Consider the following 26,149-nt stretch of genomic DNA (forward strand, 5'->3'; position numbering starts at 1 on the left):
CAGATAGAAAGGTTGACCGCACAATCTGCTTCCTGCTGACTAGAGAGGGGCAACATCTGTTTCTATTTAAAAAAAGACCACTTTAAATCTTAGCTTCTTAACGAGCTCATTCGTATGCTTTTTTAAACATTAAATCATTGTCAATTCAAATGCCAAGGTTCGATTATAGAACCATCTGAGGAGTGAAGCTGCAAAACCGGACTGTGGCAATGAGGGTGTATATTCAAAAGTATGCTATTTCAGCCACACCCTATGCTGCCTGGTGTATAAAAGCAAGCACACAGCCACACAATCTCCATAGACAAACATTGGCAGTAGCATTGCCTTACTGAAGAGCTCAGTGACTTTCAACGTGGCACCGTCATAGGAGGCCACCTTTCCAACAAGTCAGTTTGTCAAATTTCTGCCCTGCTCCAGCTGCCCCGGTCAATTGTAAGTGCTGTTATTGTGAAGTGGAAATGTCTACGAGCAATAATGGCTGCCACAAAGTGGTAGGCCACACAAGCTCACAGAACGGGACCACTGAGTGCTGAAGCACGTAGTGCATAAAATCATCTGTCCTCCGTTGCAACACTCACTACCGCTTTCCAAACTGCCTCTGGAAGCAATGTCAGCACTGTTCGTTGGGAGCTTCATGAAATTGTTTTTTATAGCCGAGCAGCCGCACGCACACAAGCCTAAGATCACCACGCACAATGCCAAGCGTCGGCGAGTGGTGTAAAGCTCGCCGACATTGGACTCTGGAGTAGTGGAAACGCGTTCTCTGGAGTGATGAATCACGCTTCACCACCTGGCAGTCCGACAGAGAAATCTAGGTTTGGCGGTTGTCAGGAGAATGCAACCTACCCCAATGCATAGTACCAACTGTAAAGTTTGGTGGAGGAGGAATAATGGTCTGGGGCTGTTTTTCATAGTTCGGGCTATGCCCCTTAGTTTCAGTGAGGGGAAATCTTAAGGCTACAGCATACAGTGCTGTAGATGATTCTATGCTTCCAACTTTGTGGGAACAGTTTGGGTGAGGCCCTTTCCTGTTTAAGCATGACAATTCCCTATGCACAAAGCTAGGTCCATACAGAAACGGTTTGTCGAGATCATGTGGAAGAACTCGATTGACCTGCAAAGAGACCTGACCTTAACCCCATCAAACACCATTGGGATGAATTGACACGCCAACTGCGAGCCAGGCCTAATCGCCCAACACAAGTCCCTGCAGTAATGTTCCAACATCTAGTGGAAAGCATTCCCAGCAGAGTGGAGTTTGGTATAGCAGGAAAGGGGGGACCAACTCCATATTGATGCCGATGATTTTGGAATGAGATGTTCGACGAGCAAGTGTCCACATACTTTTGGTCATTTAGCGTACATGTAAATTATTTAAAATATATCAAACATGTCTTCACCTGTCGACAAATATAATTTCGACGAGCACACACAATTACAAAAAAGCAGGTGGCAACAAAAAATTTTAAATTTCATTTGTAGAAATAAATACACTGAAACATTGTCCCTTTCGTTCCTTAACAGAAAGAACAAAAGGATACTAATTAACTGAAACACCAATTAGAAAGATTTCCCTTCTGAAGATTTCCTCCTTGCAGGTAGTTCATAAAGTTTGCTGTCTCCAAACTTTCTTAAACGCAGGAAATATTGAAATACATTTCAAGGGAAGATTCATAATTTTTAAATAACATATGTACCATTTAAACAGAAAGTGAATTTAAAAAAGGCCTGGGGTTGTTGAATTCCAGTACGGGAGACGACAGATATAATATCCTCCCCTCAATGACTCTGGAGCAGTGCTCAAATTAGCCTGGTGTGATCGTAAGGTGTGGCCAGGAGAAATTTGTGTCATTTAATTTCAGTTCAGAGAGCTAGTGATAGTATACTGTAGCCCGGGATGTTGAAACCCTGCAGCGATCATGTTGTTATTGACCTTCTATGACCAATACATTTGTTAGTAAAGAAGAGGTTTTTCTCACTCAATGTTGCACTTCTTGTTGGAATTGTATCCTAGAATGAAAAGGCAACGAATGATCCTCCAGCAACAGAGAATGATGGGGGTGGAGTGGAGAGAAAGAAAGGGAAGGAGTGACAGATGCACTGTAGGTGGGTGTTACTGGAGATGTTGAAGAGGGGAATGGAAGATGATTGTGTTTCAGGTTGTTTGTTGTTCCTTCTTTGGGTACTAAAGCCAACTAACTGCCAGTCCCATCAGTTAGATCTAGACAGTATAAAACTTCTGTGCATTTTTCTAGACATTTAGCAGGATAATAAAACAAAAAACTTTGACGACGATTTATTTTCCTTATTGGTTAGACTTTTTCAAAAGAGGTGGGGGATCTCAACGGTTATCAAGTGTTACAGTATATAAATAAAGAAACCAACATATATACTATGGCTAGCATATAAAAAGTAGAAGCATCACCTTTGCTGCTGGAGTCATCTGTATCTTTCACACTTTTGCGGCCGGCATCATCAGAGAGGTTCTCATCCATAGAGTCTTCATAAGACAGCGCCACGTTCTCCTCTAATTCACACAATGTCTGGCCCCCTTCCACACCGACTTCCAAAAAGGGGGAGAGAGAACAAAATAGAGAGAGATTGAGAGAATGAGAAAATTCAACATACCAATTAGGATCTGATGAAAAATACTTGAATCAGTTATAGGACCCATTGCGAGGTCTGGGGTCCGCTCACCAACCAATAATTCACAAAACGGTACAAACACCCAATTGAGACTCTGCATGGAGGATTCTGCATAAATATCCTTAGTGTACAACGTAAAACACTATATTGTCACGGATCCCTCTGGAACTGTGTCATTGCGCACACTAATTGTATAAATGTGCCCTTTGGTTTCCATTGGGCTGTCGATTATTGTTCCAATGTCCGTTGGTCATGTGAGTACCTGTGCTGTGTTTTGGCTTTTGTGCCACTTGTGTTGTGAAGATGATTACGGGTCTCGCCCCGGTGTATTTATTCAAGGTACTCCTCGCTCTTTTTTTGTGGTTTCAATCCTGTGTTTTGCATACGCGTTTGTTTGGTCTTCGTCCCCGTGCCTTTACATGGCACGCTGTAATTTGGGTGAAATGTACAATTTAAAAAAAGATGACGCATTCCTGCGACTGTCTCCCGATCCCTTTAGACCTAACCAAATCATGAGAAAACAAAAAGATAATTACTTGACACATTGGGAAGAATGAACAAAAAAACAGCAAACGAGAATGATATTTGGCCCTAAACAGAGAGTACACAGTGGCAGAATACCTGACCACTGTGACTGACCCAAACTTAAGGAAAGCTTTGACATGTACAGACTCATTGAAAAAAGCCGCCGTCAGCAGACCTGGCTCTGAAGAGAAGACAGGCTATGTGCACACTGCCCACAAAATGAGGTGGAAACTGAGCTGCACTTCCAAACCTCCTGCCAAATGTATGACCATATTAGAGACACATATTTCCCTGAGATTACACAGATCCACAAAGAATTTGAAAACAAATCCAATTTTGATTAACTCCCATATCTATTGGGAGAAATACCCCAGTGTGTCATCACAGCAGCAAGATTTGTAACTTGTTGCCACAAGAAAAGGGCAACCAGTGAAGAACAAACACCATTGTAAATACAACCCATATTTATGTTTATTGATTTTCCTCTTGTGCTTTAACTATTTGCACATAATATGACATTTGAAATGTCTTTATTCTTTTGGAACTTTTGTGTGTTCACTGTTTTTTATTGTTTATTACACTTTTGTTTATTATCTATTTCACATATTTTGGCAATGTAAACATATGTTTCCCATGCCATTAAAGCCCCTTAAATTGAATTGAGAGAGTGTGTGTGTGTGAGAGAGAGAGAGATGACAGTCAGTTCAAGCATTCCCAAAATAAGATGTCCACATCAATGATCAATACAATCTGCCTTCACAGAGGTCTTTCCTCTTCTCAGGCAGAGATTAGACTAGAATAATAGAAAACATTTCTATCAAGAGAGAAATAGGTTGATACAATCAATGGGTTCTACTCCACTCTGCTTTTAAATTCTGAATAAAAGCATATTCTACACAACAAAGTGGTTATTCCACAGTGAGCAAAACGGGAACTGATCCAAAAGCCTAAGGTTGCACTGCAGGGCTAAATATTCACAAAAGTAAAAGCAAGCCACTGAAGGTAGTCAGAACATAACACACTTTTTTATCTGCCAGTACAATGTTGATTTTTTTTTTCATTTACTCCTGATGCCTTTGGGAAGTTCATGTTTGATTAATTTTCCTCCCCTCCACACAATTGTACTCATTTAAATCCCAATGATTCATTGCTGCTCCGAGCTACGCAAATTCTTTGATATTTGTATATTCCTGTTTTTGCTTTAATCAGGGGCGGTGAAGGAATTGCGGCTACCTAACTGCCTGAAGGAATTAGTTCAGGACATTTTCACCTTTGAAATACTGTATGACATTTTTTCAAGTAATTTGAAACTTTGCATATTTACATTAGAATTTATGCTTGGAGTCTGACTGAGGATACATGAGGTGTAAAGAGAATATTGGTTTTGCACCACAAACTTATTGTTTGTGGTGTGTGTGTGTGTGTGTGTGTGTGTGCGTGTGGGTGGGTGTGTTCTTCTAGTTTTGTCGCACCTGGACTACTTTTCAGTCGTGTAGAGCCATGACATAGAGCCATGACTACATGGACATCTATTCCACATCTATTCCAAGCAGTAGAATCAGATTTTTAAAAATACACCTTATGGAACAACGGGGACTGTGAAGAGACACACAAAGCCACAGACACACACACACACATGATAAGACACGAACTCTACACACACGTACACATGGATGTTTTTATTGTAAATACTGTATGTGATCGTGGAGTAGTGGCCTGAGGGAACACACTAAATGTGTTGTGTAAAGTGTTATGGAATGTAATGTCATGTCAAATTTTAAACTGTATATAACTGTTAATGTTGCTGGACCACAGGATGGGGATCATTAATAAATAAATACAAATACAAATATCCTTGTGGGGATCTTCAATCCCCAAAGGTCGCCACATGGATAGTAACACAAGGAAAAGTATCCCTCGTGTGGACATTTCCCACGTCCGCATAAGGGCAAAGGCTATTTTAAGCTAAGGGGTTAGGGTTCAAATTAGAGTCATGTAAGAGGTTAATTAATGGTTAGGTTTAGGGTTACGGGTTACGGTAAGGGTTAAGCTTAGGGTTAGGGGTTAGGGAAAATAGGATTTTGTCCCCACACGGAGAGAAGAATATAACGTGTGTATGTGTGTCTGTGTGTCTGTGTGTGCACTTACACATGTGAGTATGTTTGTGCATGCATGTACGCATGCACGTGTGTGCTCTTAAGCCTTGTTCACACTGCAGGCCTTAATGCTCAAATCAGTTTTGAGCAGTAAGGCCTTTGTGTGTGTACAGACAGAAGTCATTTGCTGACATGGCTACGCTAGTTGTCAAAGTAACGATGGGTGTGTGCACGGTGGTGTAGGTTGATTGGTGGTGGTGCTCATGCTTCCTATCACTCAGAAGTTATGCAGCAAGCTAAGGTGACAACAATGCCTGCCACGGATGTTTCCCAGTTGCTCAGAATGTTCAAAGTGATAGTGTAAGAACACTTTTAAAGCCTTAAAGGATAAGATGATCCAACTTTCAAAACGAGTCCTTTCTGGCTAGCCACAGCAGTACAGTATATAGTATAATACAGTATATACAGTAGCTAGGTAGCTGCTTAGCTTTCTAGCACATTCACTCATTTGTTTTTAATCAATTCACAAGCTAGTTAGCTACCACATGTTCTTGTCAAACTGTCAACAAGCAACAGTCTAAAAAACACTTGAGGGCAAATAAATCAGATTTGACCATTCATACACAGGTCGCATGGCCAGAAATCAGGAATCAGATTTGTATCTGACTTCAAACTACCTACGAAGGTGTTTGAAATGTGGCTTGAAATATCCGACTCAATGTGCTTTTTGGCTGTTCGATTTGAGTCCCTTAAAACTGACAATGTCAACAGACTTTACTCTCTCTTATTCATACACACAGCATGAGAGCACCATTGAGAGCATCTTGACTGGCTGCATCACCGCTTGGTATGGCAACTGCTCTGCATCTGACTGTAAGGTGCTACAGAGGGTAGTGCGTACGACCGAGTACTTCACTGGGGCCGAGCTCCCTGCCATCCTGGACCTCTATACCAGGCGGTGTCAGAGGAAGGCCCTAAAAATGTTCAAAGACTTCATCCTCCCAAGTCAGACTGTTATCTCGGCTACCGCATGGCAAGCGGTACCGATGCACCAAGTCTGGAACCAATAGGACCCTGAATAGCTTCTACCCCCAAGCCATAAGACTGCCAAATACTTAGTTAAATAGCAAACCAATATCTACACGGACTCTCTGTATTACAGTGTGTTGTGAAATCGGTGAATGTATTGTAATGATTTTAAAATTGTATAACTGCCTTAATTTTGCTGGACACCAGGAAGAGTAGCTGCTGCCTTGTCAGCAGCTAATAAATAAATACAAAATACAAATGGACCCTTTTTGCACTAACTCTTTTGACTCATCACACACTGCTGCTACTGTTTATCCATCCTATTTGCCTAGTCACTTTATCCCTACCTACAGTGCCTTCAGAAAGTATTCACACCCCTTGATTTTTCCACATTTTGTTGTGTTACAGCCTGAAATTAAAATGGATTACATTTACTTTTCATTGTCACTGGCCTACACACAGTACCTCATAATGTGGAATTGTTTAACATTTTTACAAATTAATTCAAAATGAAAAGCTGAAATGTGTTGAGTCAATAAGTATTCAATGCATTTGTTATGACAAGCCTAAATAAGATTAGGAATAAAAATGTGCTTAACAAGTCACATAAGTTGCATGGACTCCCTCTGTGTGCAATAAGTGTTCAACCTGATTTGAATGACTCCCTCATCTCTGTACCCAACACATAAAATGATCTGTAAGGTCCCTCAGTCAAGCAATGAATTTCAAAAACAGATTCAACCACAAAGACCAAGGAGGTTTTCCAGTGTCTCACAAAGAAGGTCACCTATTGGTAGACGGGGGGGAAAGCAGACAGTGAATATCCCTTTGAATATGGTGAAGTTATTAATGACACTTTGGATGGTGTATCAATACACCCAGTAACTAAAGACACAGGCATGCTTACTAACTCAGTTGCCAGAGAGGAAGGAAACCGCTCAGGGGTTTCACCATGGGGCCAATGGTTACTTTAAAACAATTACATAGTTTATTAATGGCTGTGATAAGAGAAAACTGAGGATGGATCAACAACATTGTAGCTACTCCACTAACGCAATTGACAGAGTGAAAAGGAAGACCGTACAGAATAAAAATATTCCAAAACATGCATCCTGTTTGCAACAAGGCACTAAAGTAATACTGAAAAAAATGTGGCAAAGCAATTCACTGTTTGTCCTGAATACAAAGTGTTACGTTTGGGGCAAATCCAATACAACACATTCCTGTGTACCAGTCTCCATATTTTCAACCATAATGGTGGCTGCATCATGTTATTGGTCTGCTTGTATTTATTATGGATCCCCATTATTTGCTGCCAAGGGAGCAGCTACTCTTCCTGGGGTCCAGCAACATTAAGGCAGTTACATATATTTCATTTCATAATACTTTTCACAACACATTAAGTGTGTGCCCTCGTGCCACTACCCTACTAAGCACATACGTATATACACACAATACAAAATCAGTTAACTGATGTGGAATAGAGTTCCATGTAGCCATGGCTGTTGTAATCATTAAGGAGTTATTCAGGATAAGAAGAAACAGAATGGAGTTAAGCATAGACATAGAGGAAAACCTGGTTCAGTCTGCTTTACACCAGACAGAGTACATGTGTACGTGTGTGTAGAGTGCGTGTGTTATCATGTGTATGCGTGTGTCTGTCTCTTCACAGTCCCCACTGTTCCATAAGTTATATTTATATCTGTAACGATGACGCCGTGAGTCGAGAAGCAGGTGCAGGTGAAACGTTTAATGAAAACAACAAACATTAAACAAGACAGAGTAACAGAAGCGAGGTAACATGAACGCAGGTGCAATACCAACTGAGGATTGAACAAAAGGAAGGGACCTAAAAAGAGGAGGTTATGAGGTCCAGGTGTGAGTCATAACAATGAGTGCCAGGTGTGTGTAATGATGAGTGCCAGGTGTTAGCAATGATGATTCCCAGGACCGATGGATAGTATTCCGGAGCAGGAGTAGACGTGACAGTATCTGTTTTTTAAATCGGATTCTACTGCTAGCATCAGTTAACTGATGTGGAATAAAAATCAACAGAATGGTGCTAAACACAGACAAGAGGAAAACCTGGTTCAGTCTGAGCAATTGGGGGAGAAGGGCCTTGATGGTCATTTTGACAAAACCCCTAGAGTTCCTCTGTGGAGATGAGAGAACCTTCCGGGAAAAAATCTATAGAATTTGTTTCTCCAATCAAGTTGTAGAAATATCTTAAGGATGATCAATAGAAACAGGATGCACCTGAACTAAATTTCATGTCTCATAGCATAGGGTCTGAATACTTATGTAAATAAAGTATTTCTGTTTAAATTTTTAATAAATGTGCAAACATAAAAAATAAAACTGTTTTGCTTTGTCATTATGGGGTATTGTGTGTAGATTTATGGGGAAATGAATTTAATCCAGTTTAGAATAAGGCTGTAACGTAATAAAATGATGAAATTGGGAAGGGCTCTGAATACTTTCTGAATGCACTGTACTGTACATATCTACCTCAATTACCTCGTACCCTGCACATCAACTCGGTACTGGTACCGTGTATATAGCCAAGTTATCATTACTCATTGTGTATTTATTCCTTCTTTTATTGTTTTTCTATTATTTAGCTTTTTTTCTGTCTTCATTGTTGGGAAGGGCCTGTATGAATTTCAATGTTATAGTCTACACCTGTTGTTTATGAAGCATGTGACAAATACAATTTGATTGATTGATTGAGTGGATTGTGTTGTAATTCACTTGTGGATAAAGCTCACTAAAAAACATTTTTATAAGCTCTGGTAGTCTGACTGTGATACGAACAATACAAATGTACAGAAATGGATGAGGGAGAAGCCTTCCTTCTCTCAAACACTGACTGAATCAGAAGAGCTAGAGAAACCACAACACATAGAGACACACACACACACACACACTAACCTACAAAATAAAATATGCAGGTATGATCTGAGTGACTGTAAATTACATGGTTATGTTTGTCTCCCTCCTGCGATGTAATAGGAGTGTGTTTGCAAGGTGATAGCGCCAGTGCACACTATCAGCTGGCTCCACAGTACAGTATGGGGCCTGTATCACAGAGCTGGGGCCCTCCACAGGTCCCCTAATTAGAGGTGAGGTAATTGAATGTGGAAATCATTCCTGAGCCTCAGCCACTACACTGCCTCTATACCATGCACACTCACGGTCAGACGCACGCACGCACGCAAGCACACACACACATACGCACACATACACACAAACACACACATACACACAATGCTGGCTGATGCCTGGCTCCTGGTTTTCGAACCTGGTCACCGTAGCTTGCTTGGCCCAGGGACACATCACTGCAGCAGCACCTGAGACTTCAATAGAAGTCAATGTGATCTGAAGTGTTTCTCAACCTACGGTCCCTGGACCTGAACTCGTCCTCGGCCTTAGTGCAATGGGTAGCATCTCCATAGATATGCATCTTACCAGTGTTCATAATAACACTAAGGCGTGAAACCTAAGAAGCATTTTCAAATCAATCAGCCCATTGTCACTTCATTAGGAACAGATGTCTCATGTTTTGAGGAAGCATGCAACTGGCATGCTGACTGCAGGAATGTCCACCAGAGCTGTTGCCGGAGAACTAAATGTTAATTTCTCTACCATAGGACTGTCATTTTAGAGAATTTGGCAGTTCGTCCAACCAGCCTCACAATCGCAGACCACGTGTAACTACGCCAGCCCAGGACCTCCACATCAATTTTCTTCACCTGTGGTATCGTCTAAGACCAGCCACCTGTACAACTGATGAAACTGTGGGTTTGTACAACTTAAGAATGTCTGCACAAACGGTCAAAAACGGTCTCAGGGAAGCTCATCTGCGGGCTCCTCGTCCTCACCAGGGTCTTGACCTGACTTCAGTTTGGCGTCGTAACCGCTTTCAGAAGGTAAATGCTCACCTTTGATGGCCACTGGCATGCTGGAGAAGTGTACTCTTCATGGATGAATCATGGTTTCAACTGTACCGGGCAGATGGCAGACAGCATGTATGGAGTCGTGTGGGCGAGCGGTCTGCTCATGTCAATGTTGTGAACAGAGTGCCCCATGGAGGCGGTGGGGTTATGGTATAGGCAGACAACAAAAACAATTGCATTTTATCGATTGCAATTTGTATGTACAGAGATACCGTGACGAGATTCTGAGGCCCGTTGTCGAACCATTCATCCGCCGCCATCAACTCGTGTTTCTGCATGATAATGCACTGCTCCATGTCACAAGGATCTGTACACAATTCCTGGAAGCTGAAAATGTCCCAGTTCTTCCTGCATATTCACCAGACATGTCACCCCATTGAGCATGTTTGGGATGCTCTGGGTCGATATCAGGAGAGTGCATGTTCCACAGGCCACAATCAACAGCCTGATCAACTCTTTAGCAAATGGTGGTCACACCGCTACCTTTTTGTTTTGTTTTTTGTTTTTTTAATTATACCCCTTTTTCGCCCCAATTTCGTGGTATCCAATTGTTAGTAGCTACTATCTTGTCTCATCTCTACAAATCCCGTACGGGCTCGGGAGAGACAAAGGTTGAAAGTCATGCGTCCTCCGATACACAACCCAACAACCCAACAACCCAACAACCCAACAACCCAACAACCCAACAACCCAACAACCCAACAACCCAACCAGCTTCTTAACACAGCACGCATCCAACCCGGAAGCCAGCCGCACCAATGTGTCGGAGGAAACACTGTGCACCTGGCAACCTTGGTTAGCGCGCACTGTGCCCGCCACAGGAGTCGCTGGTGCGCGATGAGACAAGGATATCCCTACCAGACAAACCCTCCCTAACCCGGACAGCGCTAGGCCAATTGTGCATCGCCCCACGGACCTCCTGGTCATGGCCGGTTACGACAGAGCCTGGGTGCGAACCCAGAGTCTCTGGTGGCACAGCTGGCGCTGCAGTACAGCGCCCTTAACCACTGCGCCACCCGGGAGGCTCGCTACCCTTTTTTAAAGGATCTGTGACCAACAGATGCATATCTGCATTCCCAGTCATGTGAAATCCATGGATTAGAACCTAATTAATTAATTTCAATTGAGTGATTTCCTTATATGAGCCGTAACTCAGATTGTTGCATGTTGCATTTATATTTTAGTTGGGTTTTAGTTATTGAATTATCCAGGGCTTGTACTCCTCTACTTTAGGTCTTAAGACCACAAACTCTAAAAGTCCTTCGGGCTATAGGGAAATTCTACTTCAATCATTAAAACATAAAAACATAAAACAGGGCAGGGACTTGGGAGGATTGATCATATGATATAAACGGGACCCTTCACTGAGAAAAATAAAAAGGGTAACACCCAGATTTGGTTAAACTCAGAAAAGGGCACAATCCTTAGTGACAATGATTTATACATAGGTGTGGCTTATGCTTCTCCCTCAGATTCATCTTACTGATCATCTCCAAAGAGAGACCAACTCGTTTCAAGATGAGGGGAATGTCAGTTTGTGTAGGGATTTTAATGCTAGAACAGCTTCTGAACCGCAAAGCCTGAGGGTAATAGACATACAGTACATTTGGACGTCCCTCCATATACCCCACTAGTAATAGAAATAGCCCTGACCAGGTAGTAAACTAAAATGGAAAGGAGAGTGCATCTCTTCTTTGGGAAGATTCATCTACTGCTCAGCTCTTGTGACCAATGTTTTTGACTATGCAATCTCAGACTTGAACCCCTCCACCATTAGTGCATTCACTGTCAGACCACAGACACCATTACGGGCGGGAGTTTGTGTACACTGATTAATCTAAATAAAATATACAGATGGGCCCCTGACATCGCAGCACACTATAAACACAGCAGTGCATTGCCCAGAAATTACAATCTGTATCACTGATTTCCTTTCAAATACATTCAGCCCAAACCTCCTTGACATAAATTTGGCTGTGAATAAATGAAATGAGATATATCATAAAGTAGCCACAAAAGTACATTTATGCAAACGGGGGGAAAAAATTACAATTGGAAACCTCAAAAAGGGAAATTGTTTGATGCTGAACGTAATCTCATTAGAAAATGTTTTAGAGCTTAATCAAGTAGAAAACATCACCAACCACAGGATAGAGACGTTCGGCAACAATATTGTGACAGATTGAAAGAATACAAACAAAATCTAAGATGGAAGAAATGGAAGCATTTTGGAAATACTCTGAAAGAGATTGAAGATTGTTCTGGGAGAAATGGAATGGTTTAAATGGAAAACAAAGGAATGACCTAGCCAATCAAAATGGTAACATTTTGATTTTTTTTTTTTGTTGAAAATCTCTATGAAATAATACCATCAGAAGACCTTACTTTAAATCCCCAAAATATGCAAGAAAAACGCAGCTCCTTACAACACACAATTAAAAACAACCAGAGACTACCAACTTACACAGGCTGAACTTTCAAAGAAATTACAACGCCTTAAACCTGGAAAGGCATGTGGCCCTGGCAGAATCAAGAATAAAATGCTTAAACAAAGTACTCCTGAGCTGCAGAGCTATCAGAGATACAAAACATAGACAGATCCTGACCAAATACAGGCTCAGTGATCACTAATTGGCTATCGAAAAAGGGAGACACAAAAAAGACATGGCTATCCAAAGAGGAGTGTCTATGTGGTCACTGCACGACAGGGGAGGTAGAGACAGAGATGCACTTTTTCCTCTACTGTGAGAAATACTCCCAAATATTTTTCAAGAAAATATCTCAATCAATTCCCAACTTCTATGCATTTACTAATGACATAAAGCTGTGAATTTGGATGAGGGAGAAACCTAAAATATTACTGCCAGATACAGTATGTTCGTATATGATTGCCATAGTCTTAGGGACATCCCATGGCCATTAACTACTTGAACTATTTACATTGTATATAACTTACAAGTAATAGTGTGACCATCATCCATGTACATTTTGTTTTTTATTTATTTGCCAATATATACATTTTTATAATCTTATTTTTATTTTTTATAAAATGAATCAACTGAAGATTACACAATACAACAGCAGTATTGTTGTACCTGTATACATGATTATATGTACTATTATTATTACTACTACTGAAATTAACTGTATTTCATTATCCTCATTGCATTGTACTGTATTTACTGCAATGCTATACCACTATACTGCTTTGGAAAAATCTACAAATTGTATTTCATGCCAATAATGCGATCAGAATTTTTATTTCAGAGAGAGAGAGAGCATAGCACTCTCCACATGCCCCTCCTGCCCGGCTGCCACACATCAAACACGCAGCTGTGGCACCTTGGCTGGGGACAAGGGAATCCGATCCACCACGTTACGCTGTGCGGTGCCATGCTGCATTGTGTGTCCAATCTCCTCAGTGCCGTGACTAACGGCTCTCTCTATCTCTGGCCTCTCTCTATATCACTCACTCTTTCTCACTCTTACTCTCTCTCCCTCTCTCTATTTCTCCCTAGGTCTGTGCTGCTATCACCTCAGGGCTGTTTTCAGTGGGCCAGGAATCGAGAGAGAGAGAGAGAGAGAGAGAGAGAGAGAGAGAGAGAGAGAGAGAGAAAGCACAACCTGATGCAATGTTGAGGGAGACATTTTTTGTCACCTGCTCTCTGAACTGGTTTATATTGGTTGTGTCGCATCATTTGAAACAGGTTAAATCAATTTTGAGTGGTTGTGTTCAATCAATGACATGGGTTCTCTATTTGTATTGTATATGTAACCTGAGACCTAAATTAACTGTTGTTTACCTCCAGGACTTGAGGGAAGATAAAAAATGTCTCCCTCAACATTGCATCAGTTTAGCCTTTTAGATCATAATGAATAAGGTCATATGGACATGGAAGACCTGATCCTAGCTCAGAAATCCTACCCTGAGATTTTTTGTGGCCTTTTTCTGACTTGTTCTCTGAACATTTACCATCTGTAACAAATAGTCCCAGATTAATGTTGAAAAATCTGCATGCAAATTTTAGTTTTCAGTTCAAAGAAACAATGTGATTGAGATTCGTCTTCCCCCATTTTTGTTGGAACCATCTTCTTCTCGCATGCATAAAGAGTTATTAGTGCAGTGTATTAAAGACGCTTGTTTCATTCCCACATTACCATAATCCTACCCACGTGCATCTCTGGGCTTTCTTCCTCACCATGAAGACTGATTGTTTATTTCCATCTTTAAATGAGATTAGGAAGACTGATTGCACAGCCCTTAACCACCAAAGGTTCAAATCCCCCAGAATAATGAATGTCGCCCCCCCACCACCTTTTAACTGGGAGAGAGGAGAGGAGCACCAATACTTCCTTAAGTGTTGCCTCTTGTATTTAGTGTCAACAAAATAAAGCCTAAACTTCACAATAGAGGGACACTGGTAGTGTTAACACTCAGAAAGGAAAGGAGACGGAAGGACAGTTGACCTGGGTTTGTCCTTGACTTGCTTACTGTTCCCCCTGTTTGAAGAGATCTAGAGATTTTGATCTAGTTGCAACAGTCAAACTGTTGATTCCTTGGTGGCTGGTCTGGCTGCCTCACATCAACCAATCTGTGTTTATCAGACCTGTCTGTCTTCCCTTCCAATTTATCACCTTCACTCTCCTCTTCAGACCCAGACCCTCTCCCTCTCCCTCTCTCTCTCTCTCCCTCTCTCTGTCTCTCTCTCTCTCTCTCTCACTCACTCACTCACTCAGTCACTCACTCACAGTTCAATTTCAATTACAGTTTTTCTCAATTGCTAAAACACAATTTCTGAAACCTTGCTCCATTTCCTGAAAACATTAAACACAAAACCTCATCTTCAAGCACTATTTACATAACCTCTGACTCCTCTTGCAAAATGAAACATTCGCCTCAAAACAGTTTTACCTGTGCTCAAAATCAAACACGGCTCTCAAATCATAAACAAAGTGATCAAAATTATATATACTCTCAAGCAGTCAGTAAACAATACACCGAAAAATAGAAAACACATTATTCAAAACATACAATTCTCAGGGAGAAGTACATTTTTAATCTAAAAAAAGATTCATATTTTTACGTCATTGTCTTTTGATCAGAAATACTACTCTGCTTTGCACTTTGCAATTTTGATTTTTGTTCTTCCTCCTCCTTGTACCCCTATTTTTACAGTACTGTACCCTGCATCTCACAAACTTGTCCTTTGTCTCTGTGATACTGTAATTCTTGTTCTTTGTTGATATGAACCTGCAACCAGTCAAAATCTATTGAGCAGTCAGTACTGTTCATAAATGTAAAGCACAATGTTCAGGGCCATACAATTTGTCTATTGTACAGTATACAGCCAACAATGCACTGTACTACAGTATCCATTCTCAGACGTTCTCCTTCCCACCTTCAACAACCTGTTTGCTCTCTGAACTGGTTTATATTGGTTGTGTCGCATCATTTGAAACAGGTTAAATCAATTTTGAGTGGTTGTGTTCAATCAATGACATGGGTTCTCTATTTGTATTTGATTGTTGCCACTTGTGTTTACCAGTATGGATGACATGTGCATTAGAGTGCAGAATGTGTTTTGAGTATGAGAATGTGTTTAGAGTTTTGCTGAAAAGTCTAAGTGAGATCTGCATGGGTCTGTGTAATCTGAGGGAAATATGTGTCTCTAATATGGTCAAACATTTGGCAGAACGTTAGGAAGTGCAGCTCAGTTTCCACCTCATTTTGTGGGCAGTGTGCACATAGCCTGTCTTATCTTGAGAGCCAGGTCTGCCGACGGCGGCCTCTCTCCATAGCACGGCTATGCTCACTGAGTCTGTAAATAGTCAAAGCTTTCCTTAAATCAAATCAAATGTATTTATATAGCTCTTCTTACATCAGCTGATTTATCAAAGTACTGTACAGAAACCCAGCCTAAAACCCCAAACAGCAAACAATGCAGGTGTAGAAGCACGGTGGCTAGGAAAAACTCCCTAGAAAGGCTAAAATCTAGGAAGAAACCTAGAGAGAAACCAGGCTATGAGAGGTGGCCAGTCCTCTTCTGGATGTGCCGGGTGGAGATTATAACAGAACATGGCCAAGATGTTCAAATGTTCATAAATTACCAGCAGGGTCAAATAATAATAATCACAGTAGTTGTTGAGGGTGCAACAAGTCAGCACCTCAGGAGTAAATGTCAGTTGGCTTTTCATAGCCGATCATTTAGAGTATCTCTACCGCTCCTGCTGTCTCTAGATAGCTGAAAACAGCAGGTCTGGGACAGGTAGCACGTCCGGTGAACAGGTCAGGGTTCCATAGCCGCAGGCAGAACAGTTGAAACTGGAGCAGCAGCTTTGGTCAGTCATACATACTGGTCAGGTATTCTGTCACTGTGCACTCTCTGTATAGGGCCAAACAGCGGTCTAGTTTTCTCATTTTTTTTGTTAACTTTTTCCAATGTGTCAAGCAATTGTCTCTTTGTTTTCTCATGATTTGGTTGTGTCTAACTGAGTTGCTGTCCTAGGGATCTCTGGGGTCTGTTTGTGAACAGAGCCCCAGGACCAATTTGCTTAGGTTCATCTCTCTGTAGGTGATGGCTTTGTTATCGAAGGTTTGGGAATCGCTTCCTTTTAGGTGGGTGTAGAATTTAACGTCTCTTTTCTGGATTTTGATCATTAGCGGGTATCGGCCTAATTCTGCCCTGCCTGCATTATTTGCTGTTTTATGTTGTACTCTGGGGATATTTTTGCAGAATTCTGCATGCAGAGTATTAATTTGGTGATTGTCCCATTTTGTGAATTCTTGGTTGGTGAGCGGATCCCAGACATCACATCCATCCCATCCAACGGTGTCCAGATGGAATTTGTAACTGGACCTTCTTTGGAACACCATCATTTTGGTCTTACTGAGATTTACTGTCAGGGCCCCTTGTCTGACAGAATCTGTGCAGAAGATCTAGGTGTTGCTGTAGACCCTCCTTGGTTAGGGACAGGAGCACCAGATCATCAGAAAACAGGAGACATTGGACTTCAGACTCTAGTAGGGTTAGGCCTTCTCTCTCTCTCTCTCTCTCTCTCTCTCTCTACAGTCAAATCCTTTCTGAACTTCTCTGATTATTCAAACTACAACAAGGAATTAAATTAAGCGAATTACAGAACAAAATCAACTTCCTTCCTCTCTGAATCAAACCCTTTACATTTACAATACATTAGAACACACTGATTATCCTGCCATACTTTGAGGAAAATCCACCTCCCTCTGTGCAGAAAAACTAATCAATGAAAGAATTCAATCTTGCAATGGTTTTTTTCTTCACAACTCGCATTCTGTGTTCTACCATGAGCAGACTAGATATTGGTATCGATGTTATTCAACAACAACAAACAGAAGGGAGATTGTGTAACTGACAATGGTGGTTGACTAACACAAGCATTGATCCCTGCAAGCTAACTGAAGGTTAACCTGAAAATAAAAGGGATTTTGTTGCCGCAGGCTTGCTGGACATCACTAATAGCAAATCTACAAACACTGGAACATAAGTGATAGATTAAATAAAGATTTGTCAAATAAACATCTTGCTTGTCTTGCTTTTTTACATTGATTATATCAGAAAAGAACAAGGCCAATTTCAATGGATTGCGATGATTGTGTCAATTCTGGAATTAAGCAGTTCACACCAGTTTGTACCTCATTCTTCCATCACAATCAAACTTTAAAAGTTTTTCCAGTGTGGTTAATTGAAGACAGATTCTATTCTTTAATGCACATTTTCTCTGCATATTGGGGCACAACAGAAAGTTGCCCAAACAGTCCATACAATTCATTCATTCACTCTCATCAACTCCAACACTTTCTAACCAGCCTCTCAACACAATAGCCCCAAATGTACACCACAGTAAATCTACCCCAAAAGGGAAACACTGTAACAAATCAACACCTTTCATTCATCCTAGGAAGTAGTTATCAACCCCCCTCATTTAACAAAGAAAGCAGTCATCAACACCTTTCATAACCTCCCACAGGGTCTGACTTGGCCAGACCGCTCAGTGCTCCGCTTGCTAACAGAGAGGATCACCTGACAACACTCCTTTCATCCCTGTGCCATCTTGGTTGCAGTGATATCCATCATCAACGTGAAACGGTGCAGAGTATTGTTTTATAATATTGTAGAGGGGGAGAGAAAGGAACATGAACTCCTCTTAGTCAGGTCCCAACTACTGTACATGTGTCAATCGCTCTTACCCAATTAGAGTGTAGTGCCTTGCTCAAAGGCACATTGTCAGATTTTCACCTAGTACAATCTGGAATTCAAAACGGAAAACTTTTGGATACTGGCCGAAAGCTCTTAACCGTTAGGCTACCTGCCGCCTCTTTGTAGACCAATGGACCACAACACAGTCTACCTAATTAGCAGAGTGCACAGATGCTGGGGATGGAGAGAGAGACGCTGGCATGCAGTCACCCCTCTTCATGTCGCATTGATCTGGGAATTATTAATTCTTCACTGACTGAGAGCCACACTATCAAATTGGCATATAATAACAATAGAAGTGAGACTTTTATAATTAATAAGGGGAATTTAGAATATTTAGAACATACATTTCATATTGTTTATTCAAATTCTGATCACCTGGAACTACTATACACTGTAAAGGGGTTGCCGTTGTCACGTTCTGACCTTAGTTCCTTTATTATGTCTTTGTGTTAGTTTGGTCAGGGTGTGAGTTGGGGTGGGTAGTCTATGTTCTTTTTTCTATGTTGTATTTCTGTGTTTGGCCTGGTATGGTTCTCAATCAGAGGCAGCTGTCGATCATTGTCTCTGATTGAGAATCATACTTAGGTAGCCTGTTTTCCCCATTTTGGTTGTGGGTGATTATTTTCCGTGTCACCGTTTGTTCCATACGGGACTGTGTCGGTTTCCATTTATTCTCTTATTCTTTTGTTTTCTGTGTTCAGTTATATTTCATTAAATATTTCATTTCATATTATATATTTCATTTCATTATGGACACTTACCACGCTGCGCATTGGTCCGATCCTTCCTACTCCTCCCCAGAAGAGGAGGACGAAAACCATTACAGCCGTGAATTTGACAGTAACTTACAGGCAACTCAGTGGCTAGCAGAATTCTGTATTTCATTTTACAGTACACCTACTGTAAAGTAGCTTAGTGATGAGCTTTGAGGGCACTCTGGTAATGAACGATGAGCTGTAGTCAATGAATAGCATTCTCACATAGGTGTACCTTGTGTTGAGTGCAATAGAGATTGCATCATCTGTGGATCTTTAAATTTTATTTAACCTTTATTTAACTAGGCAAGTCAGTTAAGAACAAATTCCTATTTACAACGACGGCCTACCAAAAGGCAAAAGGCTTCCTACGGGGACGGGGGCTGGGGACGGGGGCTGGGATAAAAAACAAAATATACAAATATACAAAGGACAAAACACACATCACGACAAGAATGTCTGTTGTGGCGGTATGCAAATTGGAGTGGGTCTAGGGTTTCTGGGATAATGGTGTTGATGTGAGCCATGACCAGCTTTTCAAAGCACTTCATGGCTACAGACATGTGTGCTACGGGTCGGTAGTCATTGAGGCATGTTACCTTCTTGGGCACAGGGACTATGGCGGTCTGCTTGAAACATGTTGGAATTACAGACTCCGTCAGGGACAGGTTGAACATGTCAGTGAAGACACTTGCCAGTTGGTCAGCGCATGCTCTGAGTACACATCCCGGCAACCCTTCTGGCCCTGCGGCCTTGTGAATGTTGACCTGTTTAGAGGTCTTACTCACATCGGCTACGGAGAGCGTGATAACACAGTCGTCTGGAACAGCTGATGCTCTCGTGCATGTTTCAGTGTTACTTGCTTCGAAGCGAGCATAGAAGTTATTTAGCTCGTCCGGTAGGCTTGTGTCACTGGGCAGCTCTCGGCTGTCCTTCCCTTTGTAGTCTGTAATAGTTTGCAGGCCCTGCCACATCCGACGAGCGTCGGAGCTGGTGTAGTACGATTCAAGTTTAGTCTTGTATTGATGCTTTGCCTGTCTAATGGTTCGTCGGAGGGCATAGAGGGATTTCTCATAAGCTTCGGGGTTAGAGTCCCGCTCCTTGAAAGCAGCAGCTCAGTGCAGATGTTGCCTGTAATCTATGGCTTCTGGTTGGGGTATGTACGTACGGTCACTATGGGGATGACATCATCAATGCACTTATTGATGAAGCCAGTGACTGATGTGGTGTACTCCTCAATGCCATCGGAAGAATCCCGGAACATAATCCAGTTTGTACTAGCAAAGCATTCCTGTAGTTTAGTATTTGCTTCATGATCACTTTCCTATTGACCAATAAAATAAGAAAGTGACCTGCCTTACTCAAGAAAACAAAAAAGAGACCATGTTTTTATGCGGCTTTATTAACTCACTGATATATATTATTTTTTACATTGTTTGCAAACTGATATATGACACGTTTTAATGCCAAAATAACATGCAAAACAGGCAAAAAAATGTGGGTCTCAAAACAAGTGGGTCACTATAACCACATAGGAGTTAAATTGGTACAGCATTCTTACTCACAGGTGCAACAAATATAGCCTCTTACAAGGCAAACCACAAAATACGTTAATGAGCCTGAAACAACAACACCGTGCACCCATTAGTGGTCAAAAGGTTTTTAGCGCTCCAAAGATACGTTATGGTACTGTATTCTGTGGGATGGAATTACAGTATCATTCGAAATACAGCAATTCTTTCACTGCCCACAAAATGTTTTGATAATGCACCATCATTTACAGTATGTTGCAGTATAAAATGCTTCACAGTATTTTACTGTTGATTAATGTAAAAATGGACCGTATAAATCACTGTTTTTATTACAGTGTAATGTTTGGTGTAATTCGTTTAGGTAAATCCTATGCAGTAAACGTTTTACACACCATGTTTGGTTCACTTCAGACCTTGATGTCTCTCAGTCCTATCAATCCTAATTATTCGAAAAGGTTGCAAGTTGCCAATCCCAGAGTGCTGTACAGTAACAGTAATGTACTGTTAAATCAAGATTTCTTTGGAATTTACGGTATAATTCACTGTTTACGCTTCAAATCACCCAGAGTGCATTGCCATGCAATTTTATGTAAATAATTAATACGGTACTTCTTAAAGTTGGAACAGTGTGTGTAGAAGAGACATGGTGGTGTGTGGACACTGTGAAGGTTTCAAAGCACAACCACATATCACACATACCCAGCCTAGCCCAATCTGCAATGCACTGGACATTATTTTAATCCCCCTGTCATAACTTTGGCCAGCCCAATCTGAACAATATTTATTGGCATATTGGCTTGGAGGTGATAAGGCAAAGAACAACAGCTGCTACCAACTTGGGCTGGTTAGATTTGGCTGATACCATTGATATATGTTTTCCCATACAACATCACCTTTTCATCTATCTGGTTTTGGGATCTAACTCTTATTACAATAAAAGCTCTGTATTTTTGGGGGGGAGGAAGGCAAGATGAAAGAAGGTGGAAAAACCAACGTGAAAGATTCCCAGAAAGAAATGCCTTTGTTATATCTCTGTGTGATGGAAAAAATAGAGAAATAATTATACTAATATGGGCACAAAAGTTGAGGCGGGGGAAAAAAGAAATAATATATATATATATATATATCACCATATTATCAGAATATCCTGGAGGTGGGATAACAAAGGGCCTTGGGAGTGTGGACAGAGTGACTATTTTTTGTGTTATCGTCCAGTGGTGGTGGGGGATTATCAGGAAACTGCAGACTGCCAGGCTGGAATTCTAATGGTAATAATGGGGTGTCTGATGGTATATCTTCTACAGCTTATCTTCTCCATTATCTCCCCTTATCACCTCAGTCATCGGGGCAAATTAATGGAGCTCTTTCAGACCTCCTCTTTTTTATCTGCTCTGCAGAGGGCACCCCAGAGAATGGAATAAGCTAAATATTAAAATACTCTGCTCACTGTGAATCGCATGGCCAGATAACAGGCAGGGGCAATGCGTTCCATTGAAGGGGGAGCAGAAAAATCCTCCTCACCCTCTAACAACCTTTTTGTCCTCTGCTATAACTGTCTGTGCTGATGGGCTGGCTCTCAGGCTCACCACATTCCCCCAACTATACTTGAGTTTTTACTTTGACGTATAACCCAATGATAGGGGGTGAGACGTACACACTGCATTACAGTACACACTGTATTAAAGTACATACAGGTGCGTTGACCTAATGTAAGTTAGTAGGGTTGAAATAGTTCAATGATTTAAACACACTAGAGTTTTTACTCTGATAACACCAAGGCAGTCCAATGACATAAGGTGAGCAGAACAGACTGCATTATATACAAGGTAAACACTTCACTTGAACTCTCGGTAATAAGTTATAACACTGTCATAACAATAACATAACCTATATCATAAACAGCCACGGGCATAGTCATGATGAAATATATATATATATATTTAGAAACATGTAATGTGTAAACAAATGCCATATGAGGGCAGTGGTTTGTATGAGGTTATAGGTTTAGGACAGGTCATCAGAATGTGTTGGGTGATTTTACCCCGAATCAATGATAAATGACAATACAAATCTTCCCACAAGCAAACAGAAAAATGATATTTAATGCAGTGACTTTTAGTAGTTAAAAATACACTGAACAAAAATATAAATGCAACAAGAATTTACTGAGTTACAGTTCATATAAGGAAATCAGTCATTTTAAATACATTCAGTTGGCCCTAATCTAAGGATTTCACATGGCTGCTGATGGAACACATGGATACATTGTATTAAATCATACACTTCTAAGAAATAGTATGAAAAGAGCAACAACAACAAAAAGTAGACTGCACTAGCTCAAGAACAACAGTTGCAAAAATGACCACATTTCACAAAACTCCAGAACATTTTGTATACAACTATTTACAAATGATTGTGACCATTCATTATATAGTATATAGGCCTACTGCTATAATGATGATGATTTCTTCCAAATACGCTTGCATATTTCCACACATGCTGTATTTTTTCAACATGTAGAATGTATTTCACAATAGACAGTGAGAGACATCATTACAATCAACTTTTAATTCGTAAATATTTCAGTAACCCGTGTTTTCTGTGTTTTAATAAAGCAACACAGAAGTCATTTACGTTTAAATTGCCTTGGATTGCTTTGCTTCCTTCGGGACATGCCTAAACTGCTGAAATATTTACGAATCAAAAGTTGATCGTAATGATGTCTCTCACTTTCTATTGTGAAATACATTCTATATGTTGAAGATAATACAGCATGTGTTTAAATGTGTTTTTTAATAAAGCAACACAAAAGGTAGAGAAATTGAAACTTACATTTAAATTGCCTTGGATTGCTCTGCTTCCTTCGGGACATGCCTGCTCAGTGCTCAGAGCTGAGAGCTGCTCACTTGATTCCTTCTGTTATTTTCTCAAGTATGCCTTTTGATTCATCCAAACGCCAAACACTATATAGGTATTGAACAGTAGGCTACATGTAACTGACATAAAACGACTCAAGCACCCGTGGTGTATTTAGCTTCTCTTTTCTCTCGCGCTCGTACCTAGTCCTTTGAGAGGGCTGTAGTTCTCTGATGTGCGCGTGAACTGAAGCGAGACGTTGACAGAGGATCGCGTTTTTGTTTCAGAAGAGGTGTGTGCCTCCCGGTGTTCCATTGCTGGCAGGACCAGCGGCGCAATACTAGCAGGACCAGCGGGGCCCCTTCATTCACGGCAGGTGAGCCCCACCTGTTTTGAGCCCCACATTATTAGCAAAAAACGGAAAAAAAAATAATATATTTATCATTGAGTTAATAAAGCTGGGCTTTTTTTGGGCTTGACTGTTTTGCATGTTATTTTTGCATTATTATGTGTCACATATCAGTTGGCAAACAATACAAAAATATATATATAATTGAGTTAATATAGCCGCATACAAACATCGTCTGTCACGTTCTGACCTTAGTTCCTTTGTTATGTCTTTGTCTTAGTTTGGTCAGGGCGTGAGTTGGCGTGGGTAGTCTATGTTCTTTTTTCTATGTTGTGTTTATGTGTTTGGCCTGGTATGGTTCTCAATTAGAGGCAGGTGTCGTTTGTTGTCTCTGATTGAGAATCATACTTAGGTAGCCTGTTTTCCCCCATTTTAGTTGTGGGTAATTATTTTCTGTCTAGTGTTTTCTGCACCTTTCAGGACTGTTTTGGTTTTGGTTTATTTCACGTTGTTATTTTGTATTTTCAGTGTTCAGTCAATAAACATCATGAACACATACCACGCTGCACATTGGTCCGACATTTCTTACTCCTTGTCAGAGGAGGACGAAGAATATCGATACATCGTCTCTTTTTCTGTTTTCTTGAGTAAGGCAGCACCTGGGAATGAACCAGCCGGAAACGTACCGACCTAACAATAAACAATCACGCACAAAGTAAAGGTCGACTGATTATGATTTTTTCAACGCCGATACCGATTAATCGCCCGTTTTTTGTTGTTGTTGTAATAATGACAATTACAACAATACTGAATGAACACTTATTTTAACTTATAATAAGTATATAATACAATACAATATAATACAATATAATACATCAATAAAATCAATTTAGCCTCAAGTAAATAATGATACATGTTCAATTTGGTTTAAATAATGCAAAAACAAAGTGTTGGAGAAGAAAGTAAAAGTGCAATATGTGCTATGTAAGAAAGCTAACGTTTCAGTTCCTTGCTCAGAACATGAGAACATATGAAAGCTGGTGGTTCCTTTTAACATGAGTCTTCAATATTCCCAGGTAAGACGTTTTAGATTGAGGTTATTATAGGAATTATAGGACTATTTCCCTCTATACCATTTGTATTTCATTAACCTTTGACTATTGGATGTTCTTAGAGGCACTTTAGTATTGCCAGTGTAACAGTATAGCTTCCGTCCCTCTCCTCGCTCCTCCCTGGGCTCGAACCAGCAACACAACGACAACAGCCAACATCGAAGCAGCGTTACCCATGCAGAGCAAGGGGAACAACTACTAGAAGGCTCAGCGCGAGTGATGTTTGAAACGCTATTAGCGCACGCTAACTAGCTAGCCATTTCACCTCGGTTACATCAGCCTCATCTCGGGAGTTGATAGGCTTGAAGTCATAAACAGCGCAATGCTTGACGCACAACGAAGAGCTGCTGGCAAAACGCACGAAAGTGCTGTTTGAATGAATGTTTACGCGCTTGCTTCTGCCTACCAGCACTCAGTCAGGTACTTAGATACTTGTATGCTTGTATGCTCAGTCAGATTATATGCAACGCAGGACACGCTAGATAATATCTAGAAATATCATCAACCATGTGTAGTTAACTAGTGATTATGATTGATTGTTTTTTATAAGATAAGTTCAATGCTAGCTAGCAACTTACCTTGGCTTACTGCATTCGCATAACAGGCAGTCTCCTTGTGGAGTGCAACGAGAGAGAGGCAGGTCGTTATTGCGTTGGACTAGTTAACTGTAAAGTTGCAAGATTGGATCCCCCAAGCTGACAAGGTGAAAATCTGTCGTTCTGCACCTGAACAAGGCAGTTAACCCACCGTTCCTAGGCCGTCATTGAAAATAAGAATGTGTTCATAACTGACTTGCCTAGTTAAATAAACGTATAAAAATCGGCAAATTGGCCCCCCAAAATACCGATTTCCGTTTGTTATGAAAACTTGAAATCGGCCCCAATTAATCGGCCATTCCGATTAATCGGTCGACCTCTAGCACGAAGACATGGGGAAACAGATGGCTAAATACACAACACATAATGAGGGAAATGAAACCAGGTGTATTGGAAAACAAGACAACACAAATGGAAAATGAAAAATAGATCAGCGATGGCTAGAAGATTGGCGACGTCG

The 26,149-nt window shown here is 40.9% G+C and overlaps 1 protein-coding gene across 1 annotated transcript in view; it reads right to left on the reverse strand.

Annotated features, from left to right (window-relative positions):
• The window catches only part of LOC112264961 (zinc finger protein ZFPM2-like), a 113,750-nt gene extending 89,877 nt beyond the window's left edge, over window positions 1–23,873 (reverse strand). The window contains exons 1-2 of the mRNA XM_024441897.1: window positions 23,609–23,873; window positions 2,426–2,563 (exon numbers count right to left, since the gene is read on the reverse strand). Coding sequence (XP_024297665.1) covers window positions 2,426–2,563; window positions 23,609–23,648 — 178 coding nt within the window. The 5' untranslated portion in view covers window positions 23,649–23,873. The remainder of the gene's footprint in view (window positions 1–2,425; window positions 2,564–23,608) is intronic.
• Between the last annotated feature and the right edge of the window lie 2,276 nt (window positions 23,874–26,149).

The sequence above is a fragment of the Oncorhynchus tshawytscha genome, linkage group LG13 (assembly GCF_018296145.1).
Source record: "Oncorhynchus tshawytscha isolate Ot180627B linkage group LG13, Otsh_v2.0, whole genome shotgun sequence".
In the NCBI taxonomy this organism is placed as follows: Eukaryota; Metazoa; Chordata; class Actinopteri; order Salmoniformes; family Salmonidae; genus Oncorhynchus; species Oncorhynchus tshawytscha.